Source organism: Bos javanicus, chromosome 17 (assembly GCF_032452875.1).
Source record: "Bos javanicus breed banteng chromosome 17, ARS-OSU_banteng_1.0, whole genome shotgun sequence".
Taxonomy (NCBI): Eukaryota; Metazoa; Chordata; class Mammalia; order Artiodactyla; family Bovidae; genus Bos; species Bos javanicus.
Window position 1 is genome coordinate 72,008,183 of NC_083884.1, and position 18,790 is coordinate 72,026,972.

The window sequence follows — 18,790 nt, forward strand, 5'->3', positions numbered from 1 at the left end:
GGGGACGGGGGAGTGCTGTGTTCTGGAGGCCTGTCCCCTGCCCACCCTCCAGGAACAATTGTGAGGCTCATGGTAACCGCGTGGCCAGGCCTGCCCCTTCAAACAGCAGTGCTGTTTAAACAAGATAACAGGCTGCGGAGAAGCTGTGCTCAGGCCCCGATGGCCCGAAAGCCACCCCGAACGTGCCAGGAGCAGCGGAAGCTCGGCCTGGGGCAGCTCGCCGGATGCCCCTGCCGCCCCGCCCAGCGCCCCCTCCCCAAGAGCAGGTCCCGGATCCCCCCCACGAGGAGGCTCAGCGAGCTGGGATGAGCCATCTGTGTTGAGGGGCTTAGAGGTCTGCATGAAGGTGCCCTCAGCCTCCCAGGGACCCTGGACCCTGGACAGGAAGGACCACAGCCTGGGTTCCACCGGGGTACCTCAGGACAAGTGTGCTCAACCCTCCAAGGCCACGGCCACGCTGGCCTGGGGGTGCCCTACATCCTTGGGGGCCGGGCGGGGACAGCCCGCGGCCACACGGGCACGCTGCGACCCCGCTCTCAGGACCAACGCGGGGGCCCTGCCCACCTATGCAGCAGGAGTCGCGTGAGCGGCCGGCCCCCATGCCCCAGACACATGCATCTGTGCCCTGCTCTCACTGAACCTCAAAGACCGACGGGATCTCAGCCAGAAACGATGGCTCCCGAGCCCACGGGTGGCCGCAGAGCCCCGAGCAGGGGGCACGGGGACAGTGGGTGGCCCATAACTTCAGTAGCGCGGGTGGGGAATGAGTTAGGGTCGACCCCCAGAGTCCCAAGGCCATGCGTGGAGCACTTGCCCTAGCGGGCATGGAGCCCCCGTACGCTGCTCCCCGCCCTGCCCGGAGTCAGGCCCAGAGGAGGCAGGTGCCAGCCTCCACAGGGCCCAGGCTCTGCGTCTCACCTGCCTTCACCTCCCCCCGCCCCCAATGCCCCCCACCCTCGCCCTGCAGGGAGCACACCTCCTTCAAAGCCCCCGTCCTTCTAGGCTTCCGCTGAAAGGAGACCTGCCTGCTACTTGTTTTCGTCTTAAACCTTGCCGGCTTGATCCACGTGCCCCCTCACTCCCTGACCGTCCGTCACTGATGAGAAATTAGCCGACGGCGGGATGCAGGTGTGGGCGGGCCTGGCCCACGCGCAGACCATCGCCGCTACCGCGGGAGGGCCGGCAGCCGCCCTGGGACCGGAAGGGGGACCCTGGGGGCCCAGCCCTCTTGCCTGATGCGGCCCTGACTCGGTCCATCAGGTGGGGCTCCTGCAGCCCCGGGCCACCCCTCCCCAAGCGAAAGCAGTGGGTGGGGAGACATCCCAGAGGGGAACCTCTTCCCCCGGCCGACAAGACGGTTTCAGAAGTGCTCACCCTTAGCAGGTACCCGGGTCATGACTGCCCAGCACTGGCTTCTCCATCAGCGTGGGTGCAGGGTGGGGCTGGGCCGGGGCCAGGGCCCTCAGCTCTGCCAAGAGACCGAGCGGAGTGACAGACCCTCTCCCGGGAAGGACGCCCACGTGTGGCCAAGGGCCTCCCGAGGACCCTGGGGCCATGGCAGGCCGGGCCTGGGAACACTGATCCAGCCGGGGCAGCGGCCGGCGCTCTGCCCGGGAGGCTGGCACCGTGGCTGACCCCAGGCCCCGCCCCGCAAGGTGCTCCAAGCCCCACAGCCCCCTGCCCGGGGGGAGGCGAGGGGGTGAGGAAGCCAGGCGGGGCCCCGTGTCTGGTTTCCAAGCCACAGTCCCCCCGAGACAGACAGGACGCACGTGCCCTTCACATGTCACCATCTTCCTGGTGGGTCCCTGAAACCTGCCCTCTCCAGCCGGGGCCCCCTGGATCACTCCCCGGGCCGTGTCGGTAAACAGTAGCGTGGCAGGAAGTGTCTGGGCCGTGGGGTCACAGTGGCTGTGCCTGGGGCCGGGCTGGACTTACACGCGGGGGCCCACCTGGGCCCTCCACAGCCCTCGGGAACGGTCTGCTCTCCCGCCCCGACGGGCTCCCGGCCCGTGTTCAGCAGAGTGCCCTGCCCTCCCTGGAGCCCCGCACCACCGCGGAGGGGCTGGGAGGCCCTTGGGGCAACAGGCCCTGTGCCGGGCCCCCTGGCCAGCCTGCTAGGTCTGGGCATCAGGGGAGCGCCCAGGGACAGTGCGGCCCAGCACCGCCTCCATCCCCGCCCGGGGTGGCCTCTGGCCTTGGCGATGCCGCACCGAGGGGCACTCGCAGCCTGACCCCGGCAGGCCTGAGCTGACTGCGGGGGGCGGGAGATGGCAGAATGGCCACTAACGGGCTTCGAGGCTCAGCTCGGTCACGCTGTGATGGGCTGGCCTTGGCCTTGGGGGGCGTCGTGCTGCGTGGGGGCCCAGCCCACCTGTGCGTCCAGCTCTCTAGTGTGAGAGAGAGGAAAGGAGGCGGCCTGAGGTTCCCACAGCCTTCCCAGCCAGCAGCCAGGCCAGGAGGAGGTTGTGGGGCTGTCCGGGATCTACGCTCCACTGCCTGGCGGCGTTCTCCATCCTAGCACCAGCCCCAGAGCCCCGGGCCCCGCGGGCACCAGACACGGGCGCCGGGAACGGCAGACGTCAAAACTGGGTCCTGTCCCCGAGTTGCAGGCCTGTCGCCCAGCTTTGCGGGCAGGAAGGTGGGGCTGGACCCGCGTGTGGCCGAGGCCTGCCCTCCCGCCTCCCAGGGTCCCGTCCTCCGGCGGGTGAGCTGGAGGGGGCGGCCGCACAGGAAGCGCAGGCCGCCTAGCTGCTGTGCCAGTCTCCTCAGGCTGGCCACAGGAGCCTGGGCCTCCTCGGTCAGGACTGCTGGCAGGGTCGCTGGAGGGCAGCAGAGGTGTGCGGGGCTGCGGCCTGGGCGAGCCTCAGCGGGAACCTTAGGGCGGACCCCCGGGGCCCGCTGAGCTCGGCTCCGGATGTGAGGACCCGCAAGCTGAGAGGGTTCTCTGCCCTGAGGTCCTGCTGAGTGCAGACGCGCTGACATGTGTGTGGACAGAGCTGGGGGTTATGAAGGCCCGGCGGCAATGGCCACCCCAGAGACTGGGCTGTGGGCTGGAGTCCCCCGTGGGGCCTCCCAAACCCCTTGGTCGTACCTTGAAGGGCTGCCCCCAGCCTCCCCGTGACCCTGGCGAGCTTGGCAAGGGGGAGCCCCGGCCAGCACCCCCAGCTTCGCCCCAGGCCCTGCCTCCGATGTCAGGCCCTTCTGCCCGCACGCTGGTCTCTGGGGCAGGAGACCCCCCTGGCTGCTACTTGGGGCTGCCTCCCTGCCAAGCCCCACGGAAGCCAGTCTCAGCCTCCAGAGGCTGCGCCATGCAGTCCCCGCATGACCTCAGGGGAGGAAAGGGGGCTTGTCCTCAGGCCGGTGGGGGGAGGACCCCAGGGCTGGCCACGAACACACTGACGGATGCAGCAGCGCCCCCAGCTCCCAGGTAGCCCCTCTGCACACAGCATCGATTTCCCTGCCCCCAGAGAGCGTGAACCGCTCTGGCAAAGGGCCGTCCCCCAGTGGGGCAAGCGTGAGCAGAAATGACGTGCACGGCCGCAGGCCCAGAGCAGGGGGCTGCTGAGGGGTCGGGGGCGGCCGGCCTGGCTCTACGAGGAGCCGGCAGCAAGCGCCGTTGTTCACTGAAGACTGAGCCTGCCGGGCAGGGACGTGGGGGAACCACTGCCTAGAGGAGGCGGGGGCCGCTTAACGTCCGCCTCGGGCGGGGGGTGGCCGTAGCATCTGCTGATGTCCGCAACATCACCGCTCTCACCTGGCTGATCTCAAGCTGCTAACGTGATGTCCACCAGTCTCAGAGGACAGGGGTGCAGTGTGGCGGGGGCAGCCCTGCCTACACAGCCCAAGACCTGGCAAGAGGCTGACCCTGACCCGCCTGTGAGGCGGAGTGACACGTGGACACCCCCCGGCAGAGTCCACCAGGTCACGCGGCGAAGGCAGAGCGACCAGGGGTGGAGGGGAAGGGTGGTGTATCCCTCCTGCCCTGCTGTGTCCAGTGATGGCCTCGGAGGGTGGGCGGGGGGCCTCCAGGGTCATGGCAAGAGGCAACCACCGTGGAGGGGCGAGTCCACGAGGGCCCAGAGTGAGGAGCGGGGCTGCAGGAAGGCCCTCTGCGTGGCGGGCATCCTTCCGGCCAGCTGACCGCTGGTGGAGGACGGACTCTGGCAGACGCTGAGCGCCGAGGGAGCAGGAGGCAGGGACCCTGGGAGCAGCCGGTGGGGCGGGGCAGGGCAGGCCCCATCCGGCTGAAATGTCAGCAAGCACGCACCCACCGAGGGCTGCCCGTGGGCACCGGGGAGGCTGACCTGCCAGGGGAGGGTAGCCATGGGTGCTGCCTCTCCACCCACCCTCCCCCATCCCAAGTGACGCCCAGGGCTCGCGACAGGAGGACCGGACGCCCCCGCCACTGAGGGGGGCTGAGACAAGGGCCGGGTGGAGAAGCAGGGGCCCTGGGCAGAGGCGGCCAGTGCCCACGAGCCTCAGCAGCAGCTCCCAGCAGTGAACGCGCGACTGGCCCCACGGGCTCCCTTGGGAGGGGTGACGAGCCACAGAGAGACAGGGCCGGGCCAAGCACGCCAGGGACATCCGCAGGGAGGGACAGTGTGGTCAGCTGAGCCCTGTGCCTGCTGCAGCTGGGGCCAGACGTGCTGTCACAGCCCCACCAGGGACTCAGCCCCTGGGGCTGCCTTCACCTCGGGCTCCAGTCCAGGGGGCCTCTGCGGTCCCAGGGTCAACGTGGTGTGCAGAGGTCAAGGCTGCATGTGGCCCTGGCATCCCGTGAAACCGGAAGCAGCTACAGGGGAGACCGCAGCCTGCTGGGGAGGCGGGTGGCCTCCAAATGTGACCTCAGCCGGGTTGGGGGCAGGAGGCAGACGGTGGGGTGTGCTCCACTGGGGCTTCCTGGGGGTCCTGCTTCCGAGGTCGGTGCTGCTAGGGCGGTGCCAACCCCAGTGGCCGCTCAAGCGCCCCCAGGCCCGCTCGCTGTCTGCACCCTGGCTCCCAGCCCCGGGCCCACGATGGTGACCTCAGCCTCGGCCTCCCCGTCTGCAGAGCTGGCTGGGTACAGGCCCTGGAGGCTGCATCAAGCCCCCTCCAGTCTAAGCGGGGTGTCACCCACGCCCGCGGCTCCCCTCTGACTGTCTGTCGGACACGCGCCTCCTGCTGCGTCCCAGCGGGTGGCAGCCTGTTCACCACGCTCCCGGGCAGCACTGTTTTGCGACGACGATCTTACAGCACTGAAACGTGCGCCCTTTGGGGCTGAATGACACAGCGTGGTGTTCGGGCGGTGGGTCACAGGACTTTTGTAGGACAGCCTGGAGCGGCCCCCTCGGCAGCACCTGCAGGGGCTCCCTCTCAGCTGCGCCCTAGAAGCCAGGGCCCCAGACATTGGCTCTTCCCGGCCCTGGCCACGTCTGTGGCATGCCACTGTGTGCCAGGCCCTGCCACCATCTGTGGGTAGGGTGGGGCTCCCCAGGACCAGGAGGGGCCGCTGGGCAGGGCTAGGCACACACTGACCCCTAAGAAGCATGTCCCTGTGTCCTCTGCTCCTGAGACCCTCAACACAGATGACACAGCTGACCAGCTACTGCTGGGTAGCAGCGGGGACACCAGGCCTCCTGCAAGGAGCCCTGTGAGAAAGTGAAATCACCCCTGGGAGATGTGCCTGCCACGTCCCGGAGGAGGGGCAGAGTCCCTAGGCAGCAAGAGGGTCTGCAGACGTGACACTCAGCTGTGCTGGGATGAGTGCCCCTACCTCAACCCCTGTACCCCTGACACTCGGGCTCACCATGGCATCTGGCCCCACCTGGGCCTCGTACCCACAGCAGGCACACAGTAGGTGTGAGGCAAGTATATACGAGGCATACAGTAGGTACGCAGAAGCAAACAGCAGGCGCACAGCAGGTATACAGCAAGCGCACAGCAGGAGCACAGCCGGTATACAGCAGGAGCACAGCAGGAGCACAGCAGGTATACAGCAGGCGCACAGCAGGTATACAGCAGGCGCACAGCAGGAGCACAGCCGGTATACAGCAGGAGCACAGCAGGAGCACAGCAGGTATACAGCAGGCGCACAGCAGGTATACAGCAGGCGCACAGCAGGAGCACAGCCGGTATACAGCAGGCGCACAGCAGGAGCACAGCAGGTATACAGCAAGCACACAGCAGGAGCACAGCAGGTATACAGCAGGCGCACAGCAGGTATACAGCAGGCGCACAGCAAGCCTGCTGGCAGCCCCACAGCCCACAGCACAGGGAGCCACTGAGGGTGCTCCCGTGAGAACCGACACCTCGTGGCCGCCTCGCCCGTCCCTTCTGGGGGCCCCGCAGTGCAGAAGCCCTAAGTCTGTCAGCAGGCCCCTGGGGCGAGGCCGGAGCAGGCTGACAGCAGGGTGCTGGGGTCCCACCTGCAGGGCGCTCAAGGGAATGCCCTGGGGGCTGTCCAGGCGGGTGGGCACCCACGGGGCCCACAGCTGAGCTCCTTGTCTTTTCCACCCGGGTGGAGGCCGGCAGCCAGGCGGCAGGAGGGGGGCTCCACAGAGGGCTGGTGGGGCGGGGCGGTCTGGCTGGGCTGGTGGGCTTGGTCTCTGAGCTGTCCTCATGCCAAGACAGGGACCTGGGCACCACTGCCGGCCCACAGCGCCCACGGGTGACGCCTGGGCTGAGCTCCGGCAGCCCTGCACAGGGGACGGGGCCCAGGCCGACTCAGGACCCGTGAAATCCTCCTGGGACGAGGGCCCAGCATCACGCCCGAGGCTGGGCACAGCTTCTGCGACCCGCGGGCTGCCATGGTCCACGGACACCCCGGAATCTGCCCCTGCCCAGGGGCTGCCCTGCACGCGCCCCAAGCCCAGCGGTCTTGACGTCACCCTTGGCAACATGCTGACGCAGAAGCCGGCGGGGGCGGAAGGGGGCCCTGTCTGGGGGGGGCGGAGACGAGGCTGCAGACGCCTAGTTGGGGGTGGGGGGAGCTCCGCGGGGCCGGTCCAGAGCCTGGCACTGGATCCCGGGCCCCTCTGGCTTCTCGGAGCCACCCGGCCTCCACCGGGGCCCTTGGAAAGGCAAAGGCGGGGCAGGGGAGGGGGCAGCCCTGCACCCCACTCCCTGGCAGCCAGCCCCGCTGTGGCCAGCAGCGGCGGGACTCACGGGCGGCACTGTCTCCGCCCGGCAGTGTTTGTTTTCCATCGAGATACTGCTGGTGGAGCATGAAAGGTCAGAACCACTTGGAATCCAGTGAATTTCCAGCCCTGCTTGACTTTCTCATTGAGAATCTCCTTTTCTGGTGAACAGGCATCTCCCCAGGCCTGCCGAGCCCAGGCGGGGTAGGCTGGGGGTCTCGCTCCAGGAAACACTGTGACGACCCACAGGCCTCGGAGAGGCCGCTTGTCCACCTGGCCGGGCACTGGGCTCAGCCAGGAGGCCGCTTGCCCACACACGACGGGGCCCTGGTGTGCGGAGCGGCAGCGTGTGGGCGCCTGCCGGGCGGGCGTGATGCCTGAGCTGAGACCTGGCGGGCAGGGTGGGGGGCAGGGGACAGGGTGGCCGCATGCCTCCGTGGAACACGGGACGCCCCGGGGCCTGGCCCCCCATGCCCCTCTTGACCCAGCACTCCTGCAGGCCCAAGCTCCACGGCAGGATGTGCTGGCCGACAGCCTGGGCACCCTGCCTGGTACCCAGGGAATTCACCCCGCCTGTTCTCTGGTCCTGGAGACGACAGAGGAGGCGGCCCGGAGATCCGGGCCTCCGGAAGGCCTCAGGGCCTGGGGCCACCACCAGCCAGCCCCGGGGGAGCAGAACCAAGCTGGTGAAAGAGAGCTGGAGGACGGAGCCCGGGTGGGTGCACACGCGTCCGGGTGGCCCCACGCCATCGGCCGTGCTCGGCAAGGAGCCTGGCCTTGCCCCACCGCTGCCCAGGACCACATGCCAGATCCAGAAGTGGGGGCGGGCAGATGCAGGCACAGGGCTGGGAGCGAGATGGGCGGGCCCTGGGGGCTGCGGGGCTGGCCAGGCCCCCCATGCCGGGATTGGAAACCTCTTCAGGGCCAACTCCAGGTCTCTGCTCAGGGGTCCTGCCTGACTCAGGCCCTCCCAAGGTCCTGCCTGTCTCAGACCCTCTGCTGGGGGGGGCGGCCCAGCCACACCCACCCCTGTGCAGCTGAACGGCCTCCAGCACTGTGGCTCCTGGCGCCTGGGGCCTCCTGCCTAGCTGGGCCTGCGGGGTGCTGCCCAGCCTCCTTGCCAGGGGCCTGCCTCCCAGCTTGCCCAGAAGCTCCCGTCAAGCCCCAGTGGCTTCAGCCCCGGGCCCAGTCCCTTGGCAACCTCCTACACTTGCCCACAACACTCGAGGCTGAGCCCTCAGCCCACAGGGCAGTCCTCAGCCTGGGTGGAAGGCCTAAAAGAATTCCCATCCCGTCCCCGACCCCAGGGATGAAGCCTCAGAGGAGCTTCTTCACCCTGCGGCTGACGGATGCTCAGGACTGGGTCAGGTCGTGGGGCCGAGGTTGCCGGGACCGAGCCCGGTGCCAGGCTGGGGGGAACCGCCGCACGGGCCCACGACTGGCCGCCCGCCCCCCTTGGTCCTGCAGAGCAGCCAGCCTCCATCCCGCCTCCCGGGGGCCTCCCCACACACCTGCTGCCCCCCAATCTCACCTGCAGCAAAGCCTCTCGGGGTGCCAGCTCCCTTCCTCCCCGCCCCGGGAGGTCCACGGGCTCTGAGGGCCAGGGAGCAGGCCCCAGCCGGCCCTGGCGCCCGAGAGCAGCAGGCACGGGGTGTGGCCTGCTCGTGGCACCAAGGTGCAGGCCCCTGGGCACTGGCCCCGCTAGCACCCTGAGGTCACCGTGGCCCAGGGCAGTCTCCCTGCCCGCGCTGCGGGGATAGTGGTTACTTGGTCAGAGTGGACCGCGGGGCCTGGCCTGGAGTGGCCACCGAGAGCTGCGCTCTGGGCGGACGTCCTGACGGCAGCGCGACCCCGAGGTCCTCGCTGGGGCCGATGGCCGCCGGCTCCCCTTGAGTGAGGCGGCGGCTCCCACCTCGCCCCAGGGGCCTCACGTGCCAGGGCCGGCGCACACAGCGGCGGGAGGACCCGGCGCGCACTCACCGTCTGGTTGTCCTCGTAGAGCTTCAGGTCGTAGCCGCTGAGCTCCACGCAGAAGATGATCGCGGTGACGCCCTCGAAGCAGTGGATCCACTTTTTGCGCTCCGACCGCTGGCCGCCCACGTCCACCATCTTGAAGGTGAGCTCCTTGAAGGTGAACTTGTTCTCCACGATGCCCGTGGTCATGTCCCGGGAGCGCAGGATGTCCTCCACGGTGGGCACGTAGTCGGGCGCGGCGATGCGCTCCAGGTCGTTCAAGTAGTACGCCGCGTTGTCCTCCAGGTGGTACTCGCTGGAGCGGCCGAAGCAGGCCTGCGCGCCGGGGTCGGCCCACAGCCGCCGCATGACGCCCAGCAGCTCGGGCGTGATCTCGCCCTTGCTCTCGGCCGGGCCCGTGAGCGCGAACAGCTGCACGGCGTCGTAGGCGCGGTCGGGGTTGTGGAAGTCGATCTTGAGCGCGGCCAGGGCGCGCACGATGCGCGTCAGCGAGTCGATGGCGTTGTAGACGATGAGCGGCTTGTACTCGCGGCAGGCCTCCAGGTTGAAGCCGCCGCTGTGCAGGATCTTCATCTGCTTCACCACGGTGCTCTTGCCCGAGTTGCTGGTGCCCAGCAGCAGCAGCTTGATCTCGCGCCGCTGCCGCTGGCTCTCCGAGCGCAGGTGGCGGTCGATGCGCCGCGACCGCCGGGCCGCCTCTTTCTCCTCTGAGCTTTGCCGGCATCCCATGGTCCGGCCGGGCAGCACCGGGGGCCCACCAGCCGCGGGGGGAGCTCGGACGACGACAACGATGCTGAGACTGGAGGCTCAGTCCCGGCGCACGCACGCACGCGCGCCCCGGCGGAGGGAGCCGATGCCCGCGCACCCCGCCGCGGAGGGAGCCGGTGCCCGGCGGCGGCGCTCAGCGCGCCTGGGGGGGCGAGGCCGTGGCCCGCTGCAGCCCCTGCCCCGGCGCCCCCGCTCCAGTTGGCATGGCGCTCCCGCCGCGGGAGGCGGCCCAGCCCCCCCTCAGGGACACTCCGCCGACCCCCGGGCCCGCGGGGCCACCACCGTCATTCCCTGTCCTCCGGCTGGCGGGAGGCCGGTGCGCTGCTAGTGGCTGGGGTGCGGCTCCCACGTGCGTGACTGGAGGGCGGGTCCCCGGTAACGATGCTGACGTCCAGGGCTCTCCCTGCGGCCCCGGAGGCCTCGATCATCCGATCATCCGCCCTTCACCTGCCAACGAGAGAACAGCGTGAGCCTCCTCCCGCACAGGCCAGCGGGGCGGGGAGCCCTGGACGGGCCTGGTGCGCGGGGAGGAGGAATCAGAGCCCTTCCCTTCCGTGGAGCTCACCCCGCAGCCCAGGGCAAGGGGCGCACCTGGAGACGCGTCTGCTGAGGGCAGACGATGACTGGACGATGGGCCAGTCGGTGCAGCCCCAGCGAGGCTGGCCATTTGGCTTAGAGCAGAGACCCCCAGATGGTCTCCGCTGGGCATGCAGCAGCCTGCAGATCGAGTGCTGAGGACAATGTGAACACTATGCCGGCAGCAACCCCATGCGTGAACCCCCAGGGCACACGTGTGCATGTACATGTGAGCAAGGGGTCTGTGAAGTCGCTCCGAGCAGCAGTGAGCTCTAGGCTGTGACAGTTCAAGGGGCTCGTGCCTTTCACCATGTTTTCTGCACTCGCGCCTTAAGAAAGGTCTGCAGACAGGAGTCGCGCTTGGAGCGGGGCGGGGCCGGGTGGGTGTGCTGCTGCTGACTCCGCCAGGCCCTTGGCCGGAGGCTCTGCATGTCTGGTTCCAGCCAAGCAGCCGCCAGGGCTCCCGGGGGCCCAGCCTCCTAAAGGGAATGCCTGCCACATTACCAGGTGCCTGGTGTTGTCAGTTCTGATTTTCTCAATTTGGGGTCATTAAGTCTCACATGTAGGCCCAAGTGACCAACTCCCTCAGCTGGTCGGTGACAGGGACAGAGGTCACCCAGGAGAGCAGGTCCCTCCCGCTGTCCGGGGCCACCAGAGACACGCAGGCCCCGGAGGTGACCCCCACACCCCTCAGCACAGGCAGGTGACGCGGCCTGGGGTCCAGCGGGCCAGTGCCCGCTGCGTGCAGGGCGGCGTCCTGACAGACAGCACCGACGGCACCTCCTCGCGGTGCTGCGCACAGCCCCTCCCTGGGGGGCCTGGGGGGCCACCCGAAACCCACCTGCTCCCTCGTGGGCCCCCTCAGGCCCCCGTACCCCCCCGCAGTGGGCTCCCCCCTCCCCACCACGCCTGCCCCTTCTCAGGTCTCTCCTACCGGGTTGAGATCCTTACCAAACACCACATACAAAAATTAACCTAAAAAAGACCAAAGACCTTAAACTATAGGACTCTCAGGAAAAAGCAGAGAGCAAAAGCTGCCTGATACTGGGTCTAGGCATTCATTTCTGGGGTGCGACACCAAACACACAGCCAACGAGAGAGACAACAAACTGGATGTCATCAAAAGGTAAACGTTCTGTGCATCAAAGCTGGCATCAGCAGGCCGAGAGGCAAGCCACAGAAGGGCAGAAAACGTCTAACTGTGCCCCTACTGAGGGACCGGCTTCGAGAGCATCGAGAACTCCTAAAGTTCACGGGTAAACACGATGAGTCACAGCTAGCAGAGGACTCGAGTGGACGCTTATCTAAAGGCACGCGAATGGCCAGAAGCACGTGAGAAGACGCTCAGAATCGCTGGTTACAGAGAAACATACATCAAAACCGCACGAAGGTACCAGCTCACAAGCTATAAAGGAGTCACTCCAGGAAGAGTGGAATCCTTGCGGACTGCTGCTGGGAAAGTCAACTGGCGCGGCTGCCGTGGCAAACAGCCCGGAGGGCCCTCAAAAACTAAGAACAGATCTACTCCACGACCCAGTGAGTCCACTTCTGGGTGTAGACCCCAAAGAACTGGCAGCCGGGTCTCAGCAAGATACTCGCTTACCCGTGTTCACAACAGCGTCATCCGTCAACGGCCAAGAGGCGCAAGCAGCCCAGCGTCCACTGACGGGACCGAGGGGCCAACAGACTGGGATGGAAACATACACGGGAACGATATTCAGCCTCAAAAAAGAAGACACTCTGACGCGGGCCACGACATGGATGAGTCTCGGGGACACGACACTCAGCGAGGCAGGCCTGGCCCTCAGGACAAACGCTGTCATGATTCTAATTCTCGGCAGTCCCGACCCGGGTCACAGGCATAGAGGCCGGAGGTGACGGTGGTGTGGGGCTGGGGGTGGTCCCGACCCGGGTCACAGGTGTAGAGGCTGGAGGTGACGGTGGTGCGGGGCTGGGGGGGCGGCGCGGGCTGTGCTTACAAGGGAAGGCGTCTCGGTTTAGGAAGACGGGCAGGTCCTGGAGACGATGCCGGTCGAGGTTGCATGGCGTGAGTGTGCTTGATGCCGCGGAACTGCGCCTGTTTACACACGGCTGAAGGGGCTTCCCCGGCTGTCCAGCAGCGAGGGATCCCTGGCAGTTCGGGAGATGTGGGTTCGACCACGGGCTTGGACCGAGAGGGTTTAGTGTGCCGAGGAGGAGTGACTAGGCCCGTGGGCCACAACTCCCACGCCCAGAGCCCGGCTCCGCCAGGAGAGGAGCTGCCGCAGTGGGACGCCCGCGCACCCCGACCTGGGAGGGGCCCCTGCTCCCCGCACGCGAGAAGAGCCCCCCGCGGCCAGAGGACCCAACCCAGCCAAAAAGAGACGAGTGAAGACACGTTTAAAGAACGGTTACACGGATAAATCTCACTACGCGTATTTTAACACCTCTGTGAGAAAGGTGGGGCTGGTCACGCGGTCCCTGACCGGGGTGGCCACAGGGCACCGCGTGGGTCAGAGGGAGACGTGGTTGGGGCGACCGTGCCCTAACGGCTGAGTCTGGAGCTGCTGCAGATGGGCCATGCACAGATCGTCAGAACCAGGCCCAAGGCCCCTGAGAGCCTCCCTGCAGCCCACGGGTCTCAGCCACAGCCCTGGGGGTCTCCGCGGTGGGTCCAGTTGGGCTTCCCGGGACCCCCGAGGGCGCCTCCAGTCGGCCCAGAGGCACAGGCCCGGGGCCGACGCCACGTCCTGCCCTGGCCAGGAGCCGCTCTCCGGTCCCCAGCACCTGACACCCGGGAGCCCCGCTGGGTCCGCCTGGATTCCACTGAGGCGTGGGGCTGGGAGAGGCAGGCGGGGGGCGCAGGGGAGAGACTGACCAGGGAACTTAGAGGGCAGGACCCCGACAGAGAAGGGGAGGCGCAGGCGGGCGGGCAGGCCGGCCAGGAGCCACGGTGCACGCCGGGGGCCGCGTGGCGACATGCCGTGTGCTGAGGGCACACGCACGCAGGCCTGTGCTCGCGTCTGTGTGCCGCGTGGGCTGTGACGAGACGGCTGCACGTGGACTCCGGGCCCTCACCCACAGTTACTCACTGGGCTGGCCGGCGGGCAGTGGCGGGCCTGCTGGAGACCCTCGACCGAGGAGGGCAGGCATCGAACCAGAGGCGGCACGTGAGCAGTGATGGGGGCCCAGCTTTAGAGCGCAGGCTGGGGCGGGGTGCTGGGCTGTGGGGGTGCACGGGCCGGCCTGGGGGAAGCGGAGGACGCAGGGAGCTGGCCCGACAGCGGGGGGCGGCCTGCTCTCCGGGTCAGGTGGGACAAGGGCCGCACTCCGTCTGGGTGTGAACAGCACCCCTGGATGCAGAACGCTCTGCACGCAGCTGTCCCGGGGTGGGGGTGGGGGACGGCTGCAGCTGGCTTGCGGGCGCCCCGGGGTCTGGCCCAGGCTGGGAGGGGGGACCCTGGGGGGAAACGGGCTCAGTGTACACAGGTGGACCAGCCCGGGCTCCCCGACAGCTGTGAGGGCAACCGCGTCCTCTGAAGCTCCACCCCGGCCCCCTCAGTGGCCTCGCCGACCCATCTGCCTGTGGACCCAGGGGCCACCTGGGTGGGACCCCAAACCCAGAGCCCACTCAGGACTCTGCGGCTGGAACCCGCCCTCCCCCCCACAGCCTTGAGAGAGATGCTTCCCCTTGGAGCCGCCCTGTCCCGACCTCGACCCCCACCCTGGCCCCTTCCCCGGACACGCCCCTCTCAGGCCTGGAGTCACAGAGCGCGGTGCCACCTGGGGCCAGGGCTGGGGTCACGGGCTCGGTGGGGCCCTGCACGTGCAGTGCGCTGCCCCTGGACGCCCCCCGGGGCCTGGCCCGGACCTCCAGCCCCGTGACTCCCGGGTCTGCTGCCGCCCTCCCCGTGGCCGTGTCAAGAGCTGGAGCACGACTGGGATGGCAGCCCCCAACTGCGTGCCCAGCGGCCCCCTGTGGTCCCCACCTCTGATGCAGGCAGGGAGCCCAGGGCCAAGGTCACCTCGGGTGTCGTGCCCAAGCCGGCCTAAGCCAGAGGGTCCCTGGGACGGAGAATGGCTTATCGGCTTAGGGGGCCAAGGAGCCCTGGACCCAGCGGGCGGGGCGGGCTTGTCCTGGGGCCCGGATTCCTCCAGGGAGGCAGAGATGAGACAGGGCAGCCCCTGCCCCCAGGAAAGCCCGCTCCACGCTGAGCCCTGGGCTCCCAGGCAGGGCTGGGTTTGAGGGGGCGTGCGGGGTCTGAGCAGAGGTCACTTGGATTGGCCAGCCGTGCGGGGGGTCAGGGAAGGACCCCAGGGTGGAGGGCAGCCCAAACCCCAGGGCCGGTGTGGTCAGGCAAGACCACCCCAGCACCGGGCCACCAGGCTGACGTTCTAGAGAGCTGCTCCTTGGCTGACACCTCCATGGGGACCTGGGGGTCGCCAGCCTGAGCCCCAGTGCCCGGGGCCTGGCCACGTGCCTCTGCCACGGGCTCCCGGCCAGGATCGTCTCTCACACAGGCCCGGCCCTGCCCTCGCGGACCACGGTCCCTGCTGGCCCCAGCCCTGCCTCCCAGGAAGGGCGAGTCTCCGCTCCCACGCAGGCTCGCTCAGCTGCGCTCCCCCGTCCCACAGCGGGTGGACATTTGCGTCTGAGCACCGGTCCGCGCGCGCCCTTGCTGGGCCTGCTGGAGCTCGGCCTGGGCCCGTCCACAGCCCCACAGGCCTGTGCCCTTCACCTGCGGCTCTGACCCGCCTCCACCCGCTGAGCGGGAGCTGCGGCCCAAGCACAAGGCTTTGACCTCAGGGCTCATGGCCCTGCCCGGCTGGCCCAGGCCCGCAGACACATGGGGCGGTCTGCTCGCGTCCTCGAACTCAGGGCAGCTGTGGGCTGGGCCTCAGGGACACTGTGTCCCCGGGAAGCCAGCGAGGTGGGGTCTGAGGGAGGGCCTGGCTGCACCCTCGGTGTCTGGGGCCCGTGGGGCACGGCCTTCACCGCCGTCCCGCGAGCGCGGCTCCCGCATCAGCCTCGCAGGGTGCTGGAGCTGGGCATGGGGCCCCGGGTGTAGGACTCAGGTCTGGGGAACGGGCAGCGCCCTCAGGCTGCCTGTGGGGTGGGGGGCCCTCCGACCCCCCAGGACCCCTGGTGCCGACACAGCCGGTCACCTGTTCTTGCTGTATGTGGCCCCGTTTTCTTTAAGCTGACTGCCTTCTCACTGAGACATTTCTGCTTTAAAAGTGCCCTCTTGTTGTTCCTGCTTCGAACGGAAAGCCCGTCGCAGCTCCGACATAAGGAACGAGACCAGCGGGGTCGTAGCTGCCAGCCCGGGGACTGCCGGGAGGCCATGGGCCCGCTGCCGCTGGACAGTGGGGTCAGCAAGGCCGGGGGGTGGGAGCCAGGCAGCTCACGGGGCTTTCCCCTTAAGGGAAAGGACAGAGGAAGAAGGCAGCCGACCCGGGTGGAGGGTACTTCTCGCAGCTTGGGGGTCTCAGGCCCTCTCCATGGCCCGGCGACCACCCAGCCCCCAGCATGTAGAAGGGCGCACCCAGGCTGAACCCCTCCCTGCTAGGAACCCCGCGGTGGGGGTCAGTGCTGCTCCCTTGGCCTCGCTCAGCACGGATGCTGTCTCAGAGAACTGCTGCCCTGACCCCCTCAGCCCACTTCATCAGACCACAGCCTGAGGCCCTCCCAATGGGCGACCATCTTCACCCGGACCCGTCTGACCACTGTGGTACCGTCGGGGGCCTGAGCTGGGTGTCAGGCTCCGCTCTGGGCTCGGGGACACGGGAGTGAGCCTGTGCACCGAGGGGCTTGTGTTCTGGTGGGGGAAGCAGGGAAGAGTACCTGGGGGCTTGTGTTCTGGTGGGGGAACTGGGGAAGAGCACCCGGGGCTTGTGTTCTGGTGGGGGAACCAGGGAAGAGCAGCCGGGGCTTGTGTTCTGGTGGGGGAAGCAGGGAAGAGTACATGGGGGCTTGTGTTCTGGTGGGGGAACCGGGGAAGAGCACCCAGGGCTTGTGTTCTGGTGGGGGAAGCGGGGAAGAGCACCCGGAGGCTTGTGTTCTGGTGGGGGAAGCGGGGAAGAGCACCCGGAGGCTTGTGTTCTGGTGGGGGAAGCGGGGAAGAGCACCCAGGGCTTGTGTTCTGGTGGGGGAAGCGGGGAAGAGCACCCGGGGCTCGTGTTCTGGTGGGGGAAGCGGGGAAGAGCACCCGGGGCTCGTGTTCTGGTGGGGGAAGCAGGGAAGAGCACCCGGGGCTTGTGTTCTGGTGGGGGAAGCGGGGAAGAGCACCCGGGGCTTGTGTTCTGGTGGGGGAACAGGGGAAGATCACCCGGGGCTTGTGTTCTGGTGGGGGAAGCGGGGAAGAGCACCCGGGGCTCGTGTTCTGGTGGGGGAAGCGGGGAAGGGCAGCGCCATGGAGACGGGAGTAGGGTGTGTGTCGGGGAGCTGCCCCAGGGGTGTGGCAGCAGGTCCAAAGAGCTGACGCTGGAGGAGACAGACCATCACACAGGGCGGGGACACCTGGCCTGACACTGCCCGAGAGAGGGCTCGCGGGCAGCGGGCACCTGTTGGACCTGGTTAAGGGCAGGCCCACCGCAGCAGCGTCCCTCCCACAGTTCCCCAGGGGGCGGCTCGGTGTGGGCTCCCTGGCAGGGACCCCCAGGGGCCAGAGGGCAGAAAGTGCACACCTCCCACCGAGACGCCCATCCTCTGGAGGCGGCGCTTGGCCGACATCACTGCAGCAGAACCAGACTCTCTGCTGCCTCTGGACACGACAGTACCTTCTGAGACGACCCCTGCATGCCCAGATGCCAGGGACACTGGACAGGACAGGGACAGGCCGCCCTCCCGGCACCTGCCCCCTGGGCAAAGCCGGCCTCCCTCAGCGTCCCCCCCCGGTGCCCGTAGCACCCTGCCCATGCCCCCCCAAGGCCAGGGAGACTCTGCCCCGCAGCGCGCAGCCGTAGCAGTGCCTTTGAGACCTAACACCTTTCCCAGGGGACCCTGAGCCGAGGCTCCGGCCTCCCACCCCAGCAGCAGGTCAGGACCTCCCCCAGGACAGGGCCTTCCTCAGCCTCGCCTGGCCCCCGCCCCCTCCTTCCTGCAGGCCGAGGCCCCAGGCCCTGCTCTGGACTGGCCCCCGAACAGCCAGCGGGTCCCGGCTCCCTGGGGACACGAAGGCAGGGCCGCTCTGAGCTCAGCGCCCCCGCCCCAGCGTTATTTATGACCCACACACAACACTGTGGCTTCCTAACCTGTGGCAGTGCCCTCGCGCTTATGGGATGCTGGCTCCGCGGGGCGGGGCGGGGGCTGTGGGCAGGTTCTGTCACTAAGGTGTCCCGCGGCCCACAGGTACCCGGCAGGAAGCAGGTGCCAGATGAACGCACCCGCCCTTTGTACCGAGCGAGGGAGGGGCCCACTCGGGGCAGGGAGCGGCCGGGGACTTCCGGGAAGCCTTCCAGCAAGGCCGGGGGCGTCCCCACAGTGATGGACAAGGCGTGTGCCCGGCTACACCCTGACCCGGCCTGCCTGCGAGCCCCCTGCCCAGGCTGGCCCCCCGAGCCTACAGGCCCCACGCCCCCCGCCCCACCCTCGGCACCCAGACACCGCTCACGCCCTTCCCTTCCTCCGTCTCCTGCCCCAGAAGCGCCCAGGACAGCCAGCAACAGGACTGGGGCACCTCTGCGCTTCCAGAGCGGGGGCTGTGGGTTCCACCCCTGGCTGGGGGACAAAGATCCCCGCGTCTGCGCGGCACGGCCGAGAAGCAGGCCAACGCACCTGGAGAGCGGGCCACGGGGCCGCGTGGGGCAGGGCCCAGCCCGGGACGGGGTGGCTTCCCGGTGGGGCCCGCCTGGACCCTCCTCCCAGCCGCCGCCCGCCGGGCGAGGCCGGGCATGGGCACGCGTGCGTGGAGTTATCACAGAGGAAATCAATGCCTGGCACCGGCCCAGTGTTTCAGGGAAATGAACAGATTTTGGCCGAGAACAAAGAGAGTTTGATTAATCAGAAATTGGATAATGGAGGCAACACTCTAATTATTTTTTTCTTCCCGGCGTTTTCTGGAGAAATATGTTTGCACAGCGCGTCAGAGGTAACGGAGAGGGTGAGGGGGCGGCCACGCCAGGGGACAGCCCCGCACCCACACGTGCTGGCCAGGGCTGTGGGGGGCGGGCTGGGTCCTGGGGGTCGCTCTGAGGGGCCCCAGGAAGCAAGGGAGGACAGGTGGGCAGGCCGGAGGTACGCACACAGCTCAGGACAGCTGGGCACTGAGCAGGAGGTCAGGCCAGCACAAAATCAGGAGAGGCAGGAGCTGGAGGAGCTGGGGAGGGCTGCTCGACCACAGGCGGGGCCGACGTCTGCGACCCCACCCCCCACCCCC

The 18,790-nt window shown here is 68.3% G+C and overlaps 2 protein-coding genes across 2 annotated transcripts in view; one reads left to right on the forward strand and one right to left on the reverse strand.

Annotated features, from left to right (window-relative positions):
• RSPH14 (radial spoke head 14 homolog) overlaps positions 1–18,790 on the forward strand; it is a 52,075-nt gene that overhangs the window by 21,935 nt on the left and 11,350 nt on the right. The window lies entirely within an intron of this gene.
• GNAZ (G protein subunit alpha z) overlaps positions 1–18,790 on the reverse strand; it is a 30,242-nt gene that overhangs the window by 7,330 nt on the left and 4,122 nt on the right. Inside the window, exon 2 of the mRNA XM_061385569.1 lies at positions 9,096–10,304. Within this exon, the coding sequence (XP_061241553.1) occupies positions 9,096–9,818 (723 nt within the window). The 5' untranslated portion in view covers positions 9,819–10,304. The remainder of the gene's footprint in view (positions 1–9,095; positions 10,305–18,790) is intronic.